General features: G+C 31.4%; 1 protein-coding gene and 1 long non-coding RNA gene across 3 annotated transcripts; one reads left to right on the top strand and one right to left on the bottom strand.

Annotated features, from left to right (window-relative positions):
- Window positions 1-3,794: 3,794 nt before the first annotated feature.
- LOC100883632 (putative cytochrome P450 6a14) lies at window positions 3,795-22,846 on the top strand. The gene is made up of 5 exons (XM_076536082.1): window positions 3,795-4,373; window positions 14,733-15,258; window positions 15,854-16,075; window positions 21,010-21,261; window positions 21,333-22,846. Exons 1-5 carry the CDS (start codon window positions 4,035-4,037, stop codon window positions 21,497-21,499), a joined length of 1,506 nt encoding a protein of 501 aa, XP_076392197.1. The 5' UTR covers window positions 3,795-4,034; the 3' UTR covers window positions 21,500-22,846.
- LOC143265222 (uncharacterized) lies at window positions 5,254-8,923 on the bottom strand. 2 transcript variants are annotated; one of them, XR_013039507.1, is made up of 4 exons: window positions 8,872-8,923; window positions 8,671-8,796; window positions 6,257-8,557; window positions 5,254-6,186 (listed from the first exon to the last, which is right to left on the bottom strand). It is a non-coding gene; the product is annotated as an uncharacterized LOC143265222 (long non-coding RNA). The 2 variants fall into 2 exon arrangements; XR_013039506.1 differs by having other exon boundaries at window positions 8,671-8,917.
- Window positions 22,847-24,640: the final 1,794 nt, after the last annotated feature.

Here is a 24,640-nt window from a genome sequence, read left to right as displayed (position 1 = left end):
CGAAAAGTACAGAGTGGAAAGTTGAAAGGGCGAAAGAGAAGAAACTCAACGGAAAAATGTAGACCCGCACAAGTCTGGCTGCCAAATGTGCACTCTGACATTGACCAGACTTGCACTAGAGCCTGCGAAAATTAAAGATTGCAGAATAGGCAGGAAGTGCTTAGAAATACTCAGGCAACAGAGAAAGTTAGAAAAGTGTAGAAGAAAAGATAAATTAGCAAGAAGGTAGTGGTGGACACACCACAATACAAAAAATTAAAATATATATAACTAACTCTGAAGGCACTGTTTCAACTGAATGCATTTAGAAAATAGAGAACAGAGTTGGAGTCTTATTTGTACCATAGTATAAACATCTCTTGGGCCCTTAATCGTCGACAGTCTAGACTCTAGACAATTCTTTCGAAGAATTTATGAGCGTCCCGTGCATGGTCAGTGAACGCGGGCGTGCAAGCCTACGAGTAAAATCCGATGACAATTAAGTTTCAAATTGCTATAAAATCCGCAGTCGGACGCGGTCGGAACCAAATTTTTTTGCATTGCAATCAGGACATGTTACAGAATAAAATGACACCAAATAGAGCATCGGAGCACACCTGGAAGTATAACAAAATCATTAATGAAGTTTTAAAATCATAAAAAAAGATGATTAAATTATCGATCATATTCAAACATTAATTATTAGACAAATATGTATGATAACAAAGTAAAACCTGTTGGAAAATGAAGGTTATATTTGTCTGAAAACAATGTATTCAATGTTTTCAAAATGATGAAAAATTTTGAATATATAAGCGCCGCGTTTTGGACAATTGTCAAGGAAGGAAAGCGCGTCATAAAATCCTTCAGTTTCATTGAAGAACATCGCTTTATGATAGCATAAATCAACAAAAGGATGTTGATACATTGTTCCTCATATATTTAACTAACTCAAGCACCAGAAATTCTACACTTATTCCAAAATTTTTTAAATTCTGCTATGTCCGCTTTTTCGGTGCAAATACTCCACTGTACGACGGAGCGATAACGCGATACCGATTGTTGACGAACGCTACCGATAACGTCCGAAATGCTTCGCCCTTCATAGACGCGGAACCTCGCTACTTACGAGCATTTCTATCGAATTTTCTTATAAATTCGAATAATCACTCATTAAAAAAGTCAACTCTGCCGATTTCACCGGTAGCTTAGCTGCCCCGGGTCGACTTCGTCTTCCCGTGCATGCGTGGACCTTCATAGCGGTAAATGTCTACCCAATTGAGGTCTATAGCGGCCTCAAAAAGATTTTCATCTTTCCGAGCACGCGGGGAGCTTGACGGCCACAGAAAACCCTTTAGTTTTCCGCGCATGCTGGGCTACACCGTTGAGAGTTGACACAATCAGACTTTTCCGATTTTAATGACAACATAGCTAACACATTTATAGCTAATATTCTCGTGTCTAAGATTACAATGTTGCGAATCGGTGCATCAATCGCTTATAAAATAAACATATAATAATTGAAACAAATGCGCTTCTTTGCTTAACGTTAAAGAAACTTAACATTAACATACATTAGATATTAAACATTATAAATAAACTTAAACTAAATCTATACTATACAACAAGTGTTGAGTTTTTCTTCAACAAATAAATTAAGAACCTAGAATTTAAAATTAGAGTTAGAAAATTCTTTGAAGATAATATGCATCGAATGCCTGCAATAGAATTAAAAGAATTCTGGTTTGAGCTTCAATTTGTTCAAAAATCGAATTTTTCTATTGTTTCTATTCACTTTTTGAGGTAATTCTGATGATCTTATGGTGTTGAAGAAACTGTTTGAATTTACCTCCAAATGATTTTATACGGTGAATGTAGGATCTTGAAATTATTGATTTAGCTCAACAATTAACTAAATAATACACTATTAATCAAGATTTCGATTCTTCATAGGTAAGAATCTTTCCTTATCAATTAAATTTTCTTATTTTTCCTACCGAAATATCATTATTTATTATGATATTACTGCTCTTCACACGCAAAAGCACATATTTAATTTTGTATAAAATATCTATCAAAATATATGTAATAAATAACACATAATAAACGAATATAATAAATAAGGAATTAAATCATGTGTTTCACGCATGAAGAAAGTGAGCGTATCGAAGAAAATTCCAATGATAATGATAAACTCATTTTTTAATTATCTTATGTAACAAGAAGTGAAATTATAAAATATTTCATTTAAAATTAAATACGCGGTTTTATATGCAAATGTAGAGATATACTATAACAAATAGTATTATATTAAACAAATCGTACTGTACTAACAATAGTAACACATTAAAATATAATAATACTTTATAACAAATAATATTATATTAAATTAAATTATATCGCATATGTGAATAATAAATAATGGCATTATAATACAATAAATATAATATATAAGAAAAGTTAACAAACAAAATTTTTCATTCCGAAAGTATCGAACCCTGATCGACAGCATACTTAATTCGTAAAAATATTAAAAATGAAAAATTTACAGTCATAAATATTTAAAAAATTACTAATTGTAAGTGAAACTAATACATTTAATGTAATATAACATATAATAGTAAATAATAATAGTAAATAATTTAATATAATGTAATATAATATAGTAATATATTATAATAGCAAAGATATTAGTGAAAAATAAACTAAATAATTTTTTCCTTAAAGAACATGGAATAGATGCTAAAAAATGATGTCGTGCGATATTATATCGCAAGACACAGTAAAATTTAATTTTGCAATCCAATGTACACATCAGTGCACTTTTAAAATTAAGAAATTGTATACTAAGTTGATCTGCTCCTCCTATAAACAATTTAACTGTAGTAAAGATCGGATGTAAAGAGATTTATTGCGTCAAATTATTTTATTAAAGTAACTCGGTATATTGTTGTATGTTGAATTAACGATTTAATATTAAACCCATCGTCGTATAATTTATACATATGTACTTACTATGAAAATAAAATGGAATTGTAAAATAAATAAACAAACAACAAAACGTTAATCAATATACTTATTAAATCTTTATCTTGATAAAAAGCAACAAAGATTTTAAGAAACTCACATTAACAAATTTTCTGACATAAAATATTGAGTGCCACCATTTAGTACTATGAAATCCTTTCAATTAATAATTTTGTTTTCAAGTAATCTAGTAAACAATTTTTATGATACTTAACTCTTTTTGATTACGCAAATCCTTGCATATCTAACAATATTATTTATAACATATAATACAAAATGTTCTTTAATAAAATAAACGATGTACCTACGTAATAATTCATGTTTCTCCAAAATGGTGGACGTGGTACTCAAAATGTTAAAATAAGAAACTTATAAAACGATCATTTGATTAGTTTGCTAATTTCAGAATTAGACATTGTATCGTTTGAAAATTTTTTTATTAGTTTCACAATTCTTTAATGGTACTGTTCTTCAATGATGACGTACAAATCTGCTATGTACGGAATATTTAATCCAATTCAAATATGAACAAGACAAACTCAATAGGCAATGTAACATGATCTTTGCGTGGCCTTCAATACGAAACATCCGTAAACCGGTAAAACAGTCTCTCCAGAATGGAAAATTTAACGACAGATATTTATCTTACTAAACATATCAAACCGATATAACGATGACACATCGGAAGTTCGAACCCTAAACCGTCTTCAATTTATATAAATAGACAAGTTATGCCTACAATTACAATTCTGTGTGAAAGTCGTTCAGATAAGTTATGACACTGAATAGATGTTCGATTATCGAGAGTTGCCAGTCATCCTGCTAACTCAGCAGATGGTATAAGAAAGGCGCCTACGTGAAAACTTCTATGTAGATCGAATGAAGTTGTGGGACACAACAGAACAGAGCAGCGTATTAAGAACAACATAGTCGTTTCGTAGTTCTAACCGTGTTCGAGGACAGTCGAATTTACATTTACACAGTGTTTCGTTTAACTGAGTGCTAAAGTTGTATTGAAATTCGCGAAGATGTCTTCGTTAATGTTTGAAACTCTTGGGTTGTTGGCAGCAATATTATTTCTGCTGTACTATTATTCCAAATCCAAGTTGGAATTTTGGAAAAAACGAGGTGTAAAAGGACCGAAACCAATTCCCTTTTTGGGCAACTTCAAGGATGTGTTTCTTGGAAAAATATCAGTCAACGATAGTTTCGTTAAAGCTTATTACGAGTTCAGGGATGAACCATTAATAGGAATGTTTAGTGGTCACATCCCAATTTTACTCGTTAAAGATCCAGAATTAATGAAAGATGTTCTTATCAAAGATTTTTCAAAGTTCGCAGATAGAATGCAAGATCCTGACATACAGGTATGTTTGGACCACATTTTTTAATGGAAAATTAATTTAAATCTTGACTTCTTTAAAAACTACAGAGACCTCTACAATTTCTGAACTAAACACATTTTAAGTTGATATAATTATTGGAAAATTTGTAATAGTAATCTAGCCGAGTTTTTAAAATAAAAATATTTTTTACATTTGCAAAAATAAAATGGCGGCACTAAAGTCCATCTATGTGAAACTTCCCAGAAGTGTTAAAATTGTTTAGTTTATTAATTATAAATATTTTTATGGATTATAAAAATGTATATTAAATGAACTACTTTCTTTGAACTCACAGTTTACTTAGGATATAAGTAACATTAAATAACCTTTACTTGGCAATTAATACTGTTTTGTATTGCAACACATACTGAAAATAAAAAAGTACCCATTTAAATAGATATTTTTCAGAATTAACATAAATGAAATTCTAATTTTTTTAGGTAAGATTCTTTTAACTGTGTGAAAAGGAATATTAATTTAGCGTATTGTTTTTTTAGAAAATATAACAATTAGAATAATTCAGTTATAATTGGTCACCATTATTATTCACATTTTTGTTATGTTAAAATATAAAATAGTTGCTCTTAAAGAAAATCATTTGCATTACATATAATTCGAGAATTAAAATGGAAATATCACTTTTATTGTTTTAAATAAAAAAATAACATAATGATAGTAACTGGCATCATAATCAAAGAAGATATAACATATCTACCGATGAAAGAACCTAACGTCGCTTTGCTGAAATAAGTAAAAAAATATTTAGATAAGAAGTTGAAACATTTCTACTAAACAGTTTAATCTGGAAAAGTAGATTCTAATCAATGACTAAGTATTTTCTCGTGTATACAAATTAGGCAGGCTTGATGTTAATTTTATTCTACCATTAAACTGTTTACAATGTAATAACAATTTATATTACTTTGTTTGCAAGAGTCTGCAGAATTATTCTATGATAAAACAGACTAAATAATTGCAAATGTCAAAATCTAAATCATTTCCAAGGTTGAACATCTGCAACTTTTTTTTAAGAAATTGAACACAAATATCTACAAAAATTATTTATTGCAAATCATACAATTGAACAAATATTACAATTTATCAAACGCTATTACAGACAGACAGTTTTTATTATCAGATTGAATTCTTACATTAGTTTAATCGCAATACTTTATTTACTTTTAGATTACATTATGCAATTATGTATCTAACATAGTTTGATAATGACAATCAAATGTTTTCACCGCGAGTTATTTAGACTATAGTATTTGTTTATATATTTATTTATGTGTGACCATATTTATAATGCAATGTTTATATATGTAATACAACCCCAACTTCCTGGTATAATGATGCTTCATACAAATAATTACAGAAAAACTATTTAGAAAGAATGTTACGTATTGATGCTTTATCAGTAAGCATAACATAATGTAGCTATGGTTTTCTAATTTTTCACATTAAATTTATCTGAAATTTCATATAAAATATGTAATTCGTAAAATACGTATACGTATTACAGTAGTTTCCTAATATATTGTGCGCAGGGTTAAATGAACTATTAACTAAAATGCTTAAGGTGCCAACGACAATGGCGTAGCATAGAAATTTTCTGTCATCAAATTTTCCAAGGATATTTTATAAAGTTTCAAAGTCCCAAAGTATCAAGTTTCCAAAATCACAAAATCTTAAAGTCTCAAAGTTCAGAGGTGTCAAATTTTCAAAATTCCATGGCTTTAAAATTCTAAATTCCGAAGTTCCACAGTCCCAATGTACCAAATCTTTAAAATTCCATCTGTTGAAATATTAAATTTACAATTTAAAAATAAAATAAAATTTTAGATTAAAAATTTTAAATGCCTTGCCGTGTTTATTAGATGCAACATGTATGTAATTGTAACTGAGTATGTAATAACATATACCACACAAATTAACCACTTCAAACTAAATTGAGATACGAGTATTACCGTTTCCTGTAAACTGAATGTTGCGTGTGAAAAGCGAAAATACCGTTAACGGTGTCTATTCGTTATTCGTAAGAAATCAAAATATTATCATAACCTTTAGCAAATATTAAGTATACAACAATTTCGAGGTACTATAAATAATATATGTATATTTATACACTATACACTCTAAATGTATATTTATCATTTATACATTTTATTGTATTTCGGACTAATAAGTTATAAAAATGCATGAATGATCGTTTATAAAAATGCATAAAAGAAAACTGAGCTTCAATGATCGTGATGTTGGAAAATGCTGTCAAGGTCATGTCTTTGAGTAACATATAAAACGTTTTCGCTATCTCTCGTTGTTTATAATAAAGTTGTTAGCACAACAGTTTAGAAAATATAATAGTTATTTTGAATATTGAAAGACAAGCACAAAGTACGGTTTGTCCAATTCGTCTAATATTTTCAAAACGAAACGAAACATATAATATATGAACGAAAATGTATCATTTAAAGTAGTAAATCGCTGCTACATAGAATAGTGTTTTTATGGATAAACTTTAACAAATGTACAATAGCCAGTACAATATAAATATGTAATAATAGACATGTTATATACAATAATAAATTCATTATTAAAATAATTTAAAACAATTTTGCATGCTTTAAAGTAAGAAAATGTATTGACACATTATCATCAAAATATCTTATGCAGATTTTCCATAACTTTTTAAGAATCGACAATTTTGCATGTTTCATTCCAAGACAAAAAGAATAATTATGATTCAATAATTATACATTTTTAATTCTTTTTATATGAGTTAGAATTTAAATTCAATATTCTTTTTTAAATATGCACTTCTTGTATATTTAAAATATTTAAATTAAAAATTTTAAATAAATAATTAGTAACAGTTGAGACCCTTCATTGGTCAAGTTCAAGGATATTAGGTCCGGGTCCCCTTTTCGACATTTTTACCAAATTTAATTAAAAGACCATCACCAAATAGAGCACAAGACTATAGCCCTCCTGGCTTCCTTTCCCCAAATTTCGTTAGATAGCATTTTTATTTTTAACAGATCTTACTAAACATTTTCACAGTATTTTATTATTATTCATAAAACAAGTGTTTAATACGAGTATTTCCTATTATGTAAGTGAATTGTTTAAAAATTTTGATGTCACCCATATTTGGCAATCAAAGTATTAATTTAGGCCTGTTTATATACATATTAATTTTCATTTTCTTCATACCAAACACATTCATAAACAAATCAACATATTTAATACTTACAAACGTATACTTCGTTTTAAGTAACAGAAGGATTTCATTATTTACATACATGTACTATTATAGTCATAATACTATTCTTAGACAGTGTAAAATTCTCGTATTATGCGTCAGTCACGCTTCAAGAAACAGTGTATTAATCGATGACTTTAACTGCGCAGTTAAGAATTGATTTTCGCGACGCGAGTTGACACAAATCGTAGTCGTAAGTAAAGTAATATAAAGTGTTTTTCCGCCTTATCATCCTACCTTTTAAAAAGAGACATAACCACTACTGCAAGTGATCTATCTTGTTAACACTAAACCTACCGATGCGATGTGTGATGGGCACTTAATTTAAAATAAGAGATAAACTAAAAATATAATTAAACAAACGACGTGACATAAATTGATTCTTCAACTAAATAAAAATTAATCGAGATTTCAAGAAAAGCGTCTAAACAAATTTTGTAATTTAAAAGAAAGAATTTGTGAATCGGTCATTTTGATTGGTGTGTTAATTTTAGAATGAAAATGGAGATCACTTACTCCTATAACACCCACGGTCTCATTACAGAAAAATATGTGCCCATGACATGACACATTGTAGACGGGTGACCTTAATTTCACTAACGCTGCATGTATACTAACAAGGTGATCACGCGTAGTACGTTTCACAACGCAAGATGAAACTTTGTTTATTCAAAGATGTTAATGATCAGTTACAATGATACAAACTTATGTAAACGTTGACAAGAAAGGACAAATAACGATGACTTTGACTTTGACATACATATATTATTGAGGGCATGTGCTTGAGTAACTTTTCCTTATAACTTAATTATCATTCATTGCTTATTAAAAAGTTATTAACGACAAAAGATTTGAGATGTAGTTCCGAAGTGTCCCAAAGGAGGGGCTGATTTCCTTTGGAGAACTAGAGAGGACAGAAAACCCAAATATCAAGCGGTGTCCATAACAGTGTATTAGTTTGGGAAATATTAATGAAAATCTTCAGCACAGTAAATAGAATTCTGCAAACAGACATACCGAACACAACCATCTCCACTGAAGTAACTATCGTGGTCAAGAGGTGAACAACCGATGACACAGTGGGGGGTCTCGGCTTAGAGTATGTATCGGGAGTCCCATTAAAAATTTCACCGTTGCATTGACCTTTATATTAGTATTATATTTAACATTTTTGTTAAGCAAGATAAAATAATTTCAATGTTTCAAAACAATAATCACTGAGCATTAACGCGAGCATGCATTCCCTCTACGAAGAACACCTAACCTAAACTAGTCACACTGTGATTCAACATCTGCGGACATCCACTAGAATCATATTTTATATTCACAAATATATTCACAAATACATGCAACAGTACACGAAACAGAAGATAGCTATGCTTTTGACTGCGTTATAGGTCTACACTCTTAAGTGCAATTATCTGTACTTGTAACAATATTGTTTAAAAATATTTCGATAGCTTATTATATCTACCAGAAATGAAAATCATATTCACAGCCTGCAAACTAATGTGGTTTATACATATGAGACACCGTATAGATAATCAGGTCGAGAGCACAACTACCTGTTACGGTCATTACTATAACGGAGATGGTTGTGTTAGTTATGTCTGTATAAGCAGAATTCTATATGTTATGCTGAAAGTTTATCACTAATATGTCTGAAACCAATAGGCTGATGTGGGAATTGCTTGATATTTGAAGTTTCCTCGCTCCTGCCCTTCGTTTATCCAAAATGCATATCGATCGGCCACCAAAGCTCTTCGGAAGTATACTCAAAATTTATACGTAATCCGATAACGAAAGATTTGGCGATTTTGGCAGTGGCTTTGTATTTGAAATCACGCCTACCAAGGAGTACATGGTGTTTCACAACTAGTATAATTACCAGAAAGGGGTTGCGGTGATTCTCAATAACTTCTTCTTTTGTGAATGAGGTTTAAAGCTTCGTTTTTGAATTATTACCAAAGAACATGGAAGCGAGAGCGATGGCTACCGTGATTGTGAACAAGCACTTTAATATCATATTACGCCAAAGGTAGATCACATAATAAATAAATAAATTAAGAATAATGTTAAGTTCTTCATTTTTTGCGAATAAGGAGTAAGCCAGTTTAAATCAGACTTACCCACTGTTTAAAAATAATACTGTTCCAATAAAATTATTATGTCCTTATAACTCGATGGTTTTATCGATCCTGATTGCGCGCAATTGGTTGATGTGTTTCGTTAATAATTCAAAAGCAAAGTCTCAAACCCCACTTTTGCAAAGAAAGGAGAAGTTAAACATCTCCATAGCTATAACCCCCTTTCGGGAGTTACATTAGTTGTGAGACACCCTGCAGATTTCAATCACTCTAAATCCCAAATCCTGCATTCTGTTCTAACCTAACCTGACTTAACACGTTTTATAACATAATTAAAAAATAAATGTTAGAAAATAAATACCATGAATTGTAAAACATGCTAGGGTGAGTCAGGTGAGTTTAGTTTAATATATTTTGCTAATAACTTCGTAATAAACAACGAACCTCGATTAAGTTAGAAGGAAAAGTTACTCAGGACGACGACTTCGACAACATATGTCAAGATCAAGGACATTGGGGCCCTCTCCCCTTTTGTCAATATTTATTTAAACTTGTAGTCAGAACCACTGATAGATTTTACGAAATCTGACGAAAAAGTCAACATTAATTTTTACGTTATTAAAGTGTACGGTAGATCAAAGACCAGTATCAATGAATACACTTATATTGCTACGAGAAATATGCATTTCAAATTTTGAAATAATATTATTTTGATAATTCATTTTAAAAGTTTTCAAATTTTTCAATACGAAAACTTGAACATTTAGAAATTCAATTATGCGAAAATTGAGAAATTAAAACTTGGAAATTTAGAAATTTGGAAAAATCGCGCTTATTTAATACAACTTTTCTAAGTTGCATTACCTGAATACAACTTCTTATCTTAATACAACTTATGAATTAATTTCTGTTTTTGATGATATGAACATATTAATACTTTGTAACGTCCCCGGGAACATCAAATCAACCCTGTCGATAAATAAAGGAACATTCTAATCCGTAAATCTTTTTTTTATTCTATTACCGACCACAAATTACCGACTGCACAATAAAAATTCGCGCGGTAATAGTATGGGGTAGATCACGCGTGCAACATTGTTAGAGTAGATCACCGATCGATGGCGCGCGCGTTAATTAGAAAGAGACGACAGATATACTTCGAAACCAAGTTATTATAAATTATCCTTTAAAATATTTATATTATATACATTATTAATTATTAACCCATTATAAATTGCATTATATTTTTAGTTATTATTTTATGTATTGTTTGTAATTAATTATTTCCTCTAATGAAACACATAATTTGCGTATCTAAAAATCATTAAAACTCTGATTTAACAGAAAAACTTGTAAAAAACTAATTAATAATAAATCAAAGCATATTTTTATTAATCGAACTAATATATATTTGCTACTAAATAAAGCGTAATAAAATAATAATACTTTTTGAGCGGGAAAACCCATGATTCTCTGGGTATAAAAGGGCGTGCAGCAGAGGCTGCGAGGGCAGAACAATCTTTGAAGTAGTACATGCCAGATCTCTTAGGAAGCAACGAACTGGAGTAGTTTTAACTGGTAAGGGCCTACAAGATTCTTAGTCTTGACTGGACAGCGGGTATCAGCCATTTGGATACTCGATCGTTGGGTAGTTCTAGTAGCCAGCTAACGCAGGCTTCCCAATTAAGCGATCAGGTTTTGGGTGCCGATTTGTGCTCCGACAAAAAGGGCCATGAAACTAATTAGTTTAGAGTCAAACAAGGAGTAACTGTTCCACGTCCAATACAAATTTTAAATTTTTTGTAATTAACCAAATATTGTTCTGTCAGTTTTGTTAAGATCTAGATCCATTATAAAATTGCGTTATTTTCTTGCGTTGCGTACGTTATTATAAAACCGCGTAACTGAAATAGTTAACTACCGTCTTGCGATTTGCGATATACTCCATCTTGCTTATAAAATTCAATCATACATACATTTTTATATTTGCTAAAAAAATTGTTATTTATAACTCTCTTTCTCATCTTTACTTGAATAAACCTAATTAATGAAAGGTATTAACCTGTAGATTTCACTCTTTAACCACACGCCACCGCGGTCCCACATTCTTTTAGAATTAGTTATAGTAAAACGAGTCGCTTAATAGGCAAAAGCCGCTCTTTGCTTCGTAGGCACTGTAAATACCTGAGTCTAGTACGAGGGACGTTACAACTTGGTCATGATCATAGAACTGCAGAGTGAGTGAATGTAATGTACAGTCCCTGGTCATCGAATTAGAACCACGTATGAAAATTTCACTTTTATGGCTACAACATTATGTCATATATGGAAAATTGTCTTACAAGGAAAGGCACGCAAGTGTCCCCCTCCGATTTTGATGAAACTTCGTAGGTTTATTAAGCAGGCAAAAATAAGGGACACGTATTTTTTTTTATCGGCTGAGACGTGGGTTTAAGGGGTGAAACGAGCCCTTAAAATTTCGACCCCTTTTGGCTATTTCGAAAACCATACGAGATACATTAAAACTTCTAATAGAAAAGTTGTATGGTTTCTTGCGTATAATAACAGGATGTTAACGAATTTTGCAAAATACAATTTGTTTATAACAAAAAAATTTTTCATAACTTTATTTTACAATTTATTCAAATTTGTATAATGACAAAAAGTGTAGAGAATTTTATTACAAAACCATTGGTATATATATATACGATATTGCCTCCTACAATTCCTCAGATTTTTATCATAAAGGTTCGCGCGCGCACCCGCTGACGCTCCACACTATATTAAATCGGATGAAGTCGGACGATATTACACTGTCAGTCAACATTATTTATAAGTATAAATGAGAAACAATTACATTAGCGTTGTAATTAACATTTATCGTCAAAGTAGAGAGGTATTCTATATGTTAATTTTATTAGATAATGAGTAGTTTGAATAAGTTAGGGAACATAATCGTGACAATAATGGTATTCTTCGAAAAAATGTTTCAAACACAACGGTTTCCGACATTAAGTATATGAAATAATTGCTGCGTCACTACATATGTGGCATAGTGGTTCATTATGTGATGCATAGCAAAGTATGGGATTTTGAAAATGAGATGGTCTTGACGATATGTATCTACTTTATACCATGGAGTATTTGAACCTCGATTACAGCAGACCATATTCAAGGGGATGAATATTTTTGTTATGGCATCGACATCCGGAAAACTTACAAAAGAAAATTTTAAAACCTGGTTAATAGAAGTTTATTCTCCAAATACAAACAACAAAACAACTCTATTATTAGATTCTTGGAGCGCGCATTGTTGTCGTAGGATCGACGAAGCTATTCCGATAAGTAAAGAAATAATGTTATTTATGATTCTAACTGGAACTACAAAATATTTACAACCATTATACGTGGACGGATTTCGCATATGGAAAAATTTTGTTCGTCGCTTTTCGGACATAGTTGTTATATTGCAATATAACATTAATCTCCACACACGAGATAGCATTCTAAAACTACAATAACTTGTTCATAATCAGTTTTTTTCACCGTGATTTGAAAATTTCATTTTATGATATAAAAGTGGATACATATCGTCAAGACCCCCGCATTTCCCAAATACAGTAGAATTTTGGTATGCATCACATAATGAACTACTATGCTATATACATATGCGGTGACGTAGCAATTATTACATACATATACTTAATGTCGGAAACCGTTGTGTTTGAAACATTTTTTCGAAGAATACCATTATTGCCACGATTATGTTCCCTAACTTATTCAAACTATTCGTTACCTATAAATTAACATATACATAGAATACCTATGTACTTTAACAATAAATGTTTTGTAATACAAATTTAATAAAATTAGCAGTTATGTATAACGCAAATGTAATTGTTTCCCATTTATGCTTATAAATAATGTTGACTGATAGTGTAATATCGTCCGACTTCATCCGATTTAATATAGTGTGGAGCGTCAGCGGGTGCGCGCGCGAACCTTTATGATAAAAATCTGAGGAATTGTAGGAGGCAATATCGTATATATATATACCAATGGTTTTGTAATAAAATTCTCTACACTTTTTGTCATTATACAAATTTGAATAAATTATAAAATAAAGTTATGAAAAATTTTTTTGTTATAAACAAATTGTATTTTGCAAAATTCGTTAACATCCTGTTATTATACGCAAGAAACCATACAACTTTTCTATTAGAAGTTTTAATGTATCTCGTATGGTTTTCGAAATAGCCAAAAGGGGTCGAAATTTTAAGGGCTCGTTTCACGCCTTAAACCCGCGTCTCAGCCGAAAAAAAAATACGTGTCCCTTATTTTTGCCTGCTTAACAAACCTACGAAGTTTCATCAGAATCGGAAGGGAACACCTGCGTGCCTTTCCTTGTTAGATCACGCAAGTTATTACTAAATATATTGACAGTGATATACGCATACATAGCAATCGACTTATTACTATCGTGATAGTAATCAAATTGTGTGGATGATGAGCGATTAAGAGCATCGAAACCGCGTGAGGTCTTTGGTTAATGGAGCCTACTCAAGAGACCAATTTATAACTCTCAAAGCACCACAATATCTGTGTTGAAAGCAAGAATTACAGATATTTGTGAAAATAATGAAGATATAAAAACAAAGGATAAAAGCAAATAATTATCATTATAAATGACACAATTACAATTTGAACCGGCCTTTCAATTTTACGGAAAATGTGGAAAATACTGAAAATTTGTAGTGGTTTTAATTCGAGGACCAGGGATTGTATATAAGTTTGAAAAATGTTGTAGACATTAGTTTGTAAAATAGAACCTCTTCTAAAATAATGACCTCTTGAAACTTTATAAAGCTTCGGATTTGAGTTTCCAAATGGAGTTTCGAGGATCCACATTTAAAAATTCAATCCAAACCTATCCCTACTAAAAATTGTGGACGTTTCTCGCCTTTGTTTGAATATATCAATCTTATTTTACAGGTCGAACCATTATCGGAGCATTTGTTCAGGTTGGAAGGAAAAAGATGGAAACCGTTAAGAGCTCACTTTTCTCCTATTTTCACTTCGGGGAAATTAAAGGAGATGTTCCATTTAATGTTAGAATGCGGTAAACACTTTGAGAAGTACCTGGATACGACGCTCGGAAATGGGGTAGAATACATCGATTGTCGTGAGATTTCTGCAAAATTCACGACCGATGTGATCGGTTCCTGCGCGTTCGGAATAGAAGCGAACGCATTAGCCGCAGAAGACAGTGAATTTCGTAAAATGGGCAGACAAGTCTTTCAACCAACTATCAAAACTTACCTTAGGGATAGATTGCGGGATTATCCATTCATTTTTAAGCTCTTCGGAAAATACATTGTCGATCATGAAATCGTTGAATTCTTCACGAGAATCACCAAAGAGAGTATAGATTACAGAATAAAGAATAATTTCCGTCGACATGATTTTATTGATACTTTGGTCGAGCTAAAACAAAACCCGGAAAAAGCTAAACTTGAAGGTAAGCATAATTCATTTATTTTATCTCATCTCCTTGTTTCTTTTAAAAAGATATGATAGAATTACTTCGAACGTATTACCTGAATTTATCACCACTAAATTCGAAATTATAATTCAAAATCCATATAATTGTCCAAATTTTATAATAGTTGGTTTCCAAATTCTATTATTTATAGTACGTGATCATTGATAACCTGTTTTTTCATTTTGAAAATATTTAAAAACTCATGTTTGTAACTCATTAAAACTTATATCACACAAGTCGTGTATTGCTATTAGTTAAAATATTAACATACTACTGTTTTGCTTATAGTATTACATAATATATCTTATAAATCTTTCTTCCGATTATTTTTAAAACTAATTTTTCATCTTCCATTCATTCAAGTCTTAAATTTCGTTCCATTCTAGTAAACTTAAATGCAATTCAACTTCGATGACAGACTCTCAAGAATGAATGATCAGTAATTCAAATTTTAATCGATGTTAAATATGTTGCAATGTTAATTTATTTATTAGCTACTATTATACAGACTCCTAAGTGTGATGTAATGTTCCATGTTCTCTTTATAACGCAATTTTATTTGTTCGTATAGATTTGAACGACATTTTCTTGGCTGCACAAGCCTTCATCTTCTTCGCTGCTGGTTTTGAAACGTCCTCGGTAACCGTCACTAACGCTTTATATGAACTTGCACTAAATCAATCAATCCAAGATGCTCTTAGATCAGAAATTAAGGATATTCTGCAACGTGGTAACGGAGAAATCACCTACGAAAATATAAAGGAAATGAAATTATTGGATGGAGTCCTCCAAGGTAATGTTCCTTTTGCGCTTAATAAATAGCGATTTGTAACTCAATAACGTAATGTATCTATTGGATTTAACTTACAAATATTCTAGCGAGTTATGGTTTAAATAAAACCGATCAAGATAAAGTTATTTTATTGAATGGGGGTTAAAAGTGTTATTTACTATTTACAAAATTTGGATTTACTTATTATTATGTTACAATAGAACTATCGTCGGAGAATCTGGACTAATTTGAAATGTTAACTGTTACGTGCGGGAAGCGCGCGTATAAAGCCTCGAAGATTTGTTTGCCCTAACAAAATTAATTGTTAACGGGACTTAATGTTTTTGTGGATCCGGAGATACGCTAGTCCCATACGGGCCCTTTCACAAGATCGCAATGTTTAGAGGAAATGACGGAGGCAATTAAAGAAATGTAATTCAAAACAATTAAAATATACAAAAGATTATATTTTGTAAAATATGAAATGGTTAGAATGGTAGCGTATATAATATAATGTGAATTACAATGAACTGAACAAAAATATTGTGAATATCCGAGACGCGCAATTCAAAGATTTGAAGGAGAAACAATTACTTAAATACAAAATAAAATTATAATCCAGTGAGCGAAATCCCAAAGTTAAATAATTAACTATTGGATTTACTTGCCGAAAAATTCATAAATAGCTGGAAGAATAAAGGAAACAACTCACCGAAATATGTGTACTTGAATGAATTTAGAATTAACAACTCCCTTTTGTAAAATGTGAAATACCAACTGCGTCTGGTTCCTGGAGGAAGAACACACACACATGTAAGCGCACCACCAATGAGAATTTTGAACTGACCAATTGTGAAATTCAAATAAACTATAAAATAAAATTATACCTTAAAAACTAAAAAGAATAAAATTGAATATAATTGAATCGAAAAATAAAATCATATATTGAATTAAAATTTAACGTGATTATTAATATGATTATTTAACGCGAAAGCTTTACGTGAAAATAGAGTCTTTGTCTGAATTTTGCACTTTAACAAATTCAAGAACAAACTCGTCTCTAAACCACTTCACGGACCCTCGACACGCACCTCGCAATTATACACCGAAGAGTGTCGCAACTTGTACCTCTCGGAGAAGACCAGAGTGGGCCTAGTCCGAAATTGTTTATGTTGCATTGATATGCGCCTAACGAATTAGGCTGCGAGGCCAATGCATAAGAGACCATGATTCGTTAATTAGGTGGTGATGGTGGGTGCATGTGTTCCTCCCTTGTCCAGCTCTTATCTTTCTCTCTTTCTATATAGTTCTTTCCTTTACTCTTGAGCTATGGATTGTTAATTAGCTATTAAATAATTTTACATGCATAACCAATACAATATAAAATGTTAATCTGTACACATTATAAAAATTTAGAATGAAACATTATCTATTTCGGTTTACAATTATTAAAGTCAAATTGCGCTCGGTACTGTGACTATTGTACGACTGATTGACGTGTGCGTATTTACAATAACGGTATAATGAAATACTATGGGCAATTTATATAATATTGTAGTGTTACAAAGACAATTTCTATTACAATTTTATATTGCGTCGTGGGCACTTGAGGAACTTTCCAGAACGCTTGGCGTTATCGGACCACACGAGTGTGACTTCCGTTTATATTCGGCGGTTCGGAGAAATAAAATGATCTAAGATTTTGGCTGTGGGACCACGTTGATTTCAAGGAAGGAATGTGTTATATTAACAATCTTAGTTTAGTCGCCAAAAGATAGTCTATCTATAATAATAACATAAAAGACCGTTACTGCGTTCGATCAGGGTGTTCCCAGAATGCAATACGCATTATCGATACACATCCGGCCGGTCAAAACTACAAAGGAAATTTTGAAAAATGTTCCTGTTCGGAACGTAACAAACCCTTTTCATTTCCAAAGGATTTTCTTTGTTTTTACTAGAAAAACTGTAATATAGAATATGAAAAATCATGTCATTAGCGATAGCACCATCATAAATGAACTCAAATGCTTAAAAATACTAATATTGAACGGTAACTATGATTTAATAAGACGACCTTGAACGAAATACAATCGAACGAACAGTATTTTGTATTTCATACATAGTCATTTTTAGATAATTTATTTGTTACGATTTAAAAATACCTTTTTCGCATTGTGACTTGAATACCGATAAAAGCAAAGTTGTTTTATGAAAGCTGTTTTCTTCAAAGCTGTAACACATATACAGGGTTTGTCCAATAAGTATCCGGACTGATTTTTTTCTGCTAGTTTGGTAGGTCAGGGAGCAATCTCTATTAGCTAGATCGATGCGGAAAGTTGTTATGTATAATAAAAATCTAGGTTCATTTGTTTTCCACCATTTGTTTCGTTTATATCGTGCTTGAAGTGGAAGCGTATTTAACGTTCGCGTCGAGAATCAAAATGCAACGAAACATCGAGCAGCGTTGAGCGATTAAATTTTGCGTTAAGCTAAATAAATCTGCTACGGAGACATTTAATATGATTCGTCAGGCCTACAAGGATGATTCCATGTCCAGAACGAGTGTTTTTGAGTGGCACAAAAATTTCAAAGATGGCCGTGAAGACGTTGAAGACGAGCAACGCGTTGGACGACCGTCGTCGTCCCAATCCGATACGAATGTCGACAAAGTGCGGGAAATTTTGAATTCCGATCGCCGTTTAAGCATTTGTTTAATTGCACAGGAATTAAATTTAACGAAATCCACTATTCATTCTATCGTCACCGAGGATTTGCAAATGCGAAAAGTGTGCGCTAAATTGGTTCCGAAGGTTTTAACAGAGGAACAGAAAGAACGCCGTGTGACGATTTCTCGTGAACTTTTAGAATGTTTGGAGAGGGATTCAAATCTTTTAGACAGAGTGATTACCGGTGACGAAACATGGATTTTTGAATACGATCCGGAGTCAAAAATGCAAAGTGCTGAGTGGCACACAAGCGGCTCTCCTCGACCGAAAAAGGCTCGCATGAGCAAGTCAAGGATAAAATCGATGCTTATTGTCTTCTTTGACGCAAAAGGTGTTATCCACAAGGAGTTTGTGCCTGCTGGACAAACAGTGAATGGCCAATTTTACGCAGAAGTGCTCGAATGTTTGAGACTTAAAGTACGCCGCGTACGAAGGGAGATCGCGAATTCCTGGATGCTCCATCACGAACGCGCCAAGTCACACGTCGTTAATTGTGAGACAGATACTGACGAAGCATAACATCACAACACTACCCCAACCACCCTACGTCCAGATATGGCACCCTCTGATTTTTTTCTGTTCCCTCGCATTAAAAGAAGCCTTAATAAAGGACATCGTTTCGGGACGATTGAGGCGGTTCAAGCGGCTTCGACGGAGTGCCTGAACAGTCTTACGCTTGCCGACTTCCAGGAAGCGTATAAACAATGGAAAACCCTCTGGCAACGGTGTATTGATGCAGGAGGGGCATACTTTGAAGATTATTAACTCAATGTACGTATATCTTCAACGCACTTCATTTTAGGACATCAATCCGGATACTTATTGGACAAACCCTGTATAATAGACATTTATAATAATAGAATTTTAATAGAACTTTTCCTTTTTTATTTAGTCAGCGCGTAAATAAATTATTATTAATTTTTTCAAAACGTTGCAATATATTTTCAGATTAATTTTCTTAGACTCGTAAGTGTGATATGCAGGAAATTGGATCAAGTGGGGAAACGATAAAGTGAGTCCCCAAAGGTTTTTTAAGGTGGAATAATACTATATTTATACAATACATACTGACGATTTAAAGTTTCGCGTGCACATAGTACTAGATTATGATAAGGCGAAAATCGGCAATTCTTGAAGCATGTCCAATTTTTGTATAAAATCTTCCGCCCTTCAATTAAAAATTACTCGTGACATATTAATTTTTTGAACTTTCTATGCAAAGTACACAACAATAACATATGTTTAACAAACTATTTATAATTCGTTAAGTTTGTCGTACAATTAAAATCCAGTTGTCATTGTGAAGAAATGCATTTTGGCGGTTCGAGCTAGCTATGGTAGGGAGGCTAGGAAAAGTAAAGGAGAGGGAGAACGTTTCGTCCGGAGCCTGCTAGTGGACTTATTAAAAAAGTAAGGCGTTCTAGCAGGCCCTTGCCTTAGACGCGGGGATATAAGGAAGGGATGGACAGGAACTATATATATGAATAGGAAGGCTCTTGGAGTACTAGCGAGAAAGTCTACGTCTTGATTCTATGCGCCGTCTAGTGGCGATGAGCGTGGGAGTGAAACCGCCACACTACCAACGCTGCGAACCATGTGCCGCTACATGCATAAAAATATAATAATAAAATTTGTTTTTGAAAGAAGAAAAATAAAGAGATTGGGATATATCACATTATCAGATTCTTATCTTGGCCATTTTGTTAATGTCCTATTCATTTTAAGTTTTGCTAATTGTGCTACCATCAAATTTTAAGAACAATAAAAATGCCCAAGTAACAAATGAGAAAATGTGACACGTTTTAACTATTTCGATTTTTCTAATTTTATTTATATATCATTAATATCAATTATAAATATTAATTACAACAGTGTTTGCTTTTTAATTGTACCGTAGAGCTGACAAATTGAAAACAGTGATGAAACCTTTATTAAACTATAGACCTGCTATTACTGAATATTTTAATATTTATGGTGAATATTCAATAATAAAATAAATTTATACAATTTATATAAATTATAAAAATAAAAATTGTGACATTTGATATAATACGAATTGTATAAGCACACATCAATTTTACGGAAAATTAATTTAAATCGTGCTCATTTTTATGTTTACAATAGTGTAACTTAATTATAAAGATGGTGACTTATTAGATGTTGAATATGCAGTATACTGTAATTGTGCCTACACCTATAAATCATTTGCAAATTTTTTTGTTACAGAAACCTTACGAAAATATCCAGTGGTATTATGGTTAAGTAGAAAAGCGACCGACAATTACACGTTTTCAAATACAAAAGTCACCATTCCAAAGGGTCAACTTGTAGCTTTGCCTGTTTATGCTATCCAGCGCGATCCGGATATTTTTCCAGAACCAGACGTATTTGATCCCAATAGATTCCTTAATGAAAATGAAAAGAACCGACATCCAATGTTATTTATGCCATTCGGAGACGGGCCTAGAAATTGCATCGGTAAGATGTCACTTACTTAAAAATAAAGAATTTGATGAATTTTAAAATAAATTTAATGAATCGTTTTTTAGGTGCAAGATTTGCCAAAATTCAATCAAAAATAGCGATGATCAAAGTTTTATCCAGTTTTAAACTTGAAATATGCGACAAGACTGTTAAAGCATACGAAATGGACAAAAAGCCGTTATTCCTTTTACAACCAGTACACCCGATATATCTGAAAATAACAAAGGCTTAAATATATCAACATAAAAAAAAGAAATTAGTCGTGGAGATTATAGAAAATTTTCTGCGTACCTTCGTGTCAAGAGGATTATAGCCAAACCCTGGGTGTGTCAAGAATCAAACGAGAAGGAATGGCCTTAAATAAAAAAACGGTTGAAGCAAACTGTCGAGAGTTTATTATTATTATTTGATGATTTCGTCAATTATTTACAAATAAAACAGAATATTGTTATAATTAGAGGAGTATGGAGTACGATGGACAGTCTAAGTGTCCTAAAAATTAATTGCTTTTCTGAAAAATGATTATAACTATTTTAATTCTTACAGAAGGTAATTAACGTCTTGCTACAAGAATTTTACGTGCAATTATGTACATAAAAAATTGTTTTACTATTAGTTTTTATTTATATATAATGAAAAAATAATTCTATTGTATATTATACGTATATAATGAAAAGTTAATTTGTACGAATTTTTGCCGTCTTATTTGATCGTTTAATAAGATCATACTGGAATAAGTTAATTATGTTAATTTAACAAATAATTTATATTTGAACAATCCAATTTGTCAGCACCGGTATAAAAGTTTGTACCTTTTTTGTAACATGGTTTTATTACTTATAACCAGTCTTTTAAAGAAGGATTTATATATGATTAAATTATCTTATAATCAAACTCAACCATTTGATCGTTTAATATAGTTTTGTTAAATTACAATAATTCTGATAACTTCAAAATACATTAATTATAAAACAAATAAATTATCATAGGAAAATCAAAAGTTCACTATTTGACTGCTGTCTTCTTACTCCATGTAAATTATGTAAATAAGTAGTTTTAAAATAATACATTAAACAGTCAAATCATTTAAAATCACAATGTAATATTCAATTCTGTACTCTTATAAATGCCAAAACTTATTCCTCGTGCAATATTGACTTTTATTGAAATTTCTAATCATTAACATATAATGGAAAAATATATATAATATATGATATAAAGATCAAACTATGAAGGCATGATTTCGTTTCAATTTTTTACTGTTTTTATTAATATTTATTTTACTATGCTGAACAAAACATGCAAAAAATAACATTCCTAATTTTGCTCTCATCTCCTCTACCTGTAATGAATGAGCATGTAAAAATATAAGTATAAGAACTTTAAAAAGATGTTCTAGCATTAATGTATTACTGCGTATGCATAGATCTATGGTTCCGATCTTCTTCGGAACGCTACTGATTCACAAATTTGTTAGAAATATTTCATAAAACTATAAAAAGTATTAGAATTAGTTTAAAAGAATTCCATTTTATGTAAAATTTTATTACAATTTCTACAAATATATCTTCTTAATTTATATGTTTGTTATTATTTGGTAATCTGTGATTTATCATTTTTAATGAGAGCATGTTTATATATATTTTTATTATCTCTCATCTTCTCATGTTTTTATTGACTATAACCAAATTTCGGAAATGGTAATTTTTCACGACCTATACTCTTGTAATACGGTATTTTCTAAAGTTATAAAATGTCCAATTTTTTAATTTTCAAAATATGAAGGTCGCCAAGTTCCAAAGACTCATAATTTAAAAATTTAAAAACACCGAATTTCCAAAATTCCAATATTCTGAAGTACTAAAGTTTCAAATTTTCAACATTCGGTAATATGAAGGCCCTATAACGACAAAATTAATACATATTAAAGCTCCAAAGTTTCAAAATTTTATATATTCGTAACCCCAAAATTCGAAAATTTTAAAGTACCAAAATTTCAAAGTTTCAAAGCCCCGAATTACCAAAAGTTCCAAAGTCTTAAATCCTAAAATTCTAAAGTTTTAAATTCTCAAATTTAAAAAAATGCAAAATTCAAAACTGTAAAAATTCTCAACTCTCGAAATCCCATTTTGAGAAACGAATATTCTTCTCACACCGTCAATAGATTTAAGCAAGGTTTGTAATTTTAGTACTCCACAAATATTTTCTATAATCAAAAATATTCAAAAACTCTACAAAAATTAATAATCATTACCGTACGAGTATGTCCCCACAATACTATTCTTGGATCATATGCAATCCCATTTATATTTATCCAAAAGGTTAAAATAAAATAAAATTAGTAAAAAAATTAATTTCTCTAATCTAACTAATGTGAAATAACTTTATCGTAACATGGATCTGGAAGGTTTAACTTTTTAATTACTAACAGTGACTAGTAGTTCGCCACTAATCACCTCTTGGATGTTATGAAAGCTATAAATATCAAAATTGCCTTCAAGTTCCGCGATTTATGACATTTATGTTGCAGAGAATGCTAATCACAATAACACGATTGGAAGAAGCATACAACGTATGTTCAAAAAATTCGGAAACTTCTATAGTTTAATTTACAATATATTTTTTAATATATTTTCAAATTGTAAGTGCTTCCCTGTAAGCCTATTTTCGAATCCGACTCAACTCTTCCCACGATTTTATATTTACGTTCTTTTGAGTATTGGACGTTTCCGCTTTAATGCTCTTCTGAGACAAAAACAGAATAAAATGTCTGCCGACGACGATTTTTTTCATCAAAAGCAATTTGAAGCTCTCCATTGTTTCTGATGCTGTTTCCTAAAGATTAAAACTGAACTGTATACACATTCTCTGTTCGCGGAAACCATTCATCTTTAAGGATTGACAAAGTCATTAGATTTGAATACAGGCTAAGAATAGACAATTACCCAAATGGTCGCTAAAAAATTGACAATTAGTACGCATATAGGGGAGCAATAGAAGATTATACAGGGTGTTCGGCTACTGGTGGGCATAATTTTAGGGGGTGGTAGTTGAAATGATTCTGAACAACTTTTTCCTTTGCCAAAGTGCTGGTTAAAGCTTATTTTTTGAATTATTAATGAAAAACACTGACCAATGAGAGCACGTATAGACCGGTCGCGCGACAGCGTGAGCGACAGCTTCGAATATGACGGCCGATCGTCGTGAACAAATGTATCGATACTGTCGGTATAACGTCGGTATAACGTCGGAATAACGTCGGTATAATAGAAAGCTGTTAGATGAAAGTTACATTGAATAATGAATAAAAAAATCTGGATTATTGTTGAATTACCATTCATTCATGAATAAGAAATAACAAAATTAGTCTCTA

This window comes from Megachile rotundata, chromosome 10 (genome assembly GCF_050947335.1).
Source record: "Megachile rotundata isolate GNS110a chromosome 10, iyMegRotu1, whole genome shotgun sequence".
In the NCBI taxonomy this organism is placed as follows: domain Eukaryota; kingdom Metazoa; phylum Arthropoda; class Insecta; order Hymenoptera; family Megachilidae; genus Megachile; species Megachile rotundata.
This window is presented reverse-complemented; position numbering and strand designations above follow the sequence as displayed.

Coding starts and splice junctions, on each gene's coding strand:
- LOC100883632 (XM_076536082.1), top strand. CDS start 4,035: ATGTCTTCGTTAATGTTTGAAACTCTTGGGTTGTTGGCAGCAATATTA. Junction 4,374..14,732: donor TGCAAGATCCTGACATACAG/GTATGTTTGGAC, acceptor CTTATTTTACAG/GTCGAACCATTATCGGAGCA. Junction 15,259..15,853: donor GGAAAAAGCTAAACTTGAAG/GTAAGCATAATT, acceptor TTGTTCGTATAG/ATTTGAACGACATTTTCTTG.